Here is a 1653-nt window from a genome sequence, read left to right on the forward strand (position 1 = left end):
ACTGTTGAAAGTAGTGTTGAATTTTTGAAATGTTGCGTTAACAATAGTCTGTTACCAATATATATATATATATATATATATATATATATATATATATAGATATATATAGATATATATATATATATTTGTTGGTAATAGACCATAATTTTTTTTTTTATAGAATATTGTAAAAATATATATATATATATAAATATAATATATAAATATATATATATATATATATATATATATATATATATATATATATATATATATATAATCACAGCGGAAAGACACAACCTTGGCAGCAAGAAATGATGGAAAAGTAGTAATTTATAAGAAGGAAAGAAACACATAACCACAAAACAACAACGGCGATTCAATTCAACAGGCGTCATAAACTTTCTGCTAATTGCGTTCATCTAATTTGCATCCTGATTGTCCAAAGCTGGCTGGCCTGTGTGTTAAGTTGGTGTCTGTGGTTTGTGTGGTGTGTTTGTATGTAGTTGGGTTTTTGTGTAGTAGTTGTTTTTGTGTGTTGTTGTGTTTTTGTGTTTATGTGTTGTTGTGTTTGTATGTTGTTGTGTTTGTGTGTAGTTGTGTTTGTGTGTTGTTGTGTTTGTGTGTTGTGTGTAGTCGTTATTTTATTTATGATTGTGAGCGGTTAAAATTCAAGTCAATACGTCTTCACATAAATCAACTCCAACGCCGATGCCCATATATCACGATCAATTCATTTATATAATTCAATAAATAAATGAATATATATATATATATATATTTGCACATAATGATTTTTATATAAATCAACTTTTACTAGAATATCTTTCTTCTTAATGTTAGTAGCGACGTACGTGCGTGCATGCATTCATTTCTTGTCCAGCATCTAATACAAAGAGAGAGAGAGAGATCACACGATCCCACACCGAGATTATTCCATTTTTTCTGGCCAGCGGGTTGCAGGGAGGTCACAGATGAGATGTCATTCTACAAAATATCTGCCAGCAAACATGCACCTACCCACACACACACGCACGCACCAACTTCGCATGCATGCACGCACAATAGAGCTTTCCAGTTGCGGTTTTTAAAACGTGCGGTTTGGTGCTTTCGCGGATTTTAATACAAAATGTCAAGCGAAATTTTGTAAAATTTTTGAATCTTTCAAGTTGCAGGAAGTTCGCCGCTTCTTAATTTAGATCGCAGTCGCCAGCATTTTTTATTTTTTACGAAATTGCGGCCAGATAACCCGCATCCAACATACGTGCATCTACAAACATTCAACTATTTATAAAAATCACTGCGTTTTTGGCATTATTCAACTTGTAGTTGAGTTTCTCAATTTTTCTAACGAGACTTTTATCATTTTGATGAATTTCATTAAGGTTAAATAAAATCTTTTAATATTTGACATTTTTGACAGAACATTATTTGTCAAATATTGAAAGTTTTTCATTTAACTTTGAGAATGCAAGATTAAATGCCAATGACCATAAATCATTGTTGACAGTAGCTTCCAACTACTACCACAAACAAACACTCCCACACACATCCCCACAACACACACATCCACCCAACAAACACCCACACACACATCACCACCTCACCACCGCACACTTACCATCACCCGCAGACTTACTCTTTTATTTAAGTGATGCTAATGCAAACAAATAA

General features: G+C 32.5%; 1 protein-coding gene across 1 annotated transcript in view; it reads left to right on the forward strand.

Annotated features, from left to right (window-relative positions):
- The window catches only part of HELRODRAFT_164230 (hypothetical protein), a gene marked incomplete at both ends in the record, with an annotated part of 4028 nt that extends 2375 nt beyond the window's left edge, over nucleotides 1–1653 (forward strand). The window contains one exon of the mRNA XM_009029224.1: nucleotides 1613–1653. Within this exon, the coding sequence (XP_009027472.1) occupies nucleotides 1613–1653 (41 nt within the window). The remainder of the gene's footprint in view (nucleotides 1–1612) is intronic.

Source organism: Helobdella robusta (assembly GCF_000326865.2).
Source record: "Helobdella robusta unplaced genomic scaffold HELROscaffold_6, whole genome shotgun sequence".
In the NCBI taxonomy this organism is placed as follows: Eukaryota; Metazoa; Annelida; class Clitellata; order Rhynchobdellida; family Glossiphoniidae; genus Helobdella; species Helobdella robusta.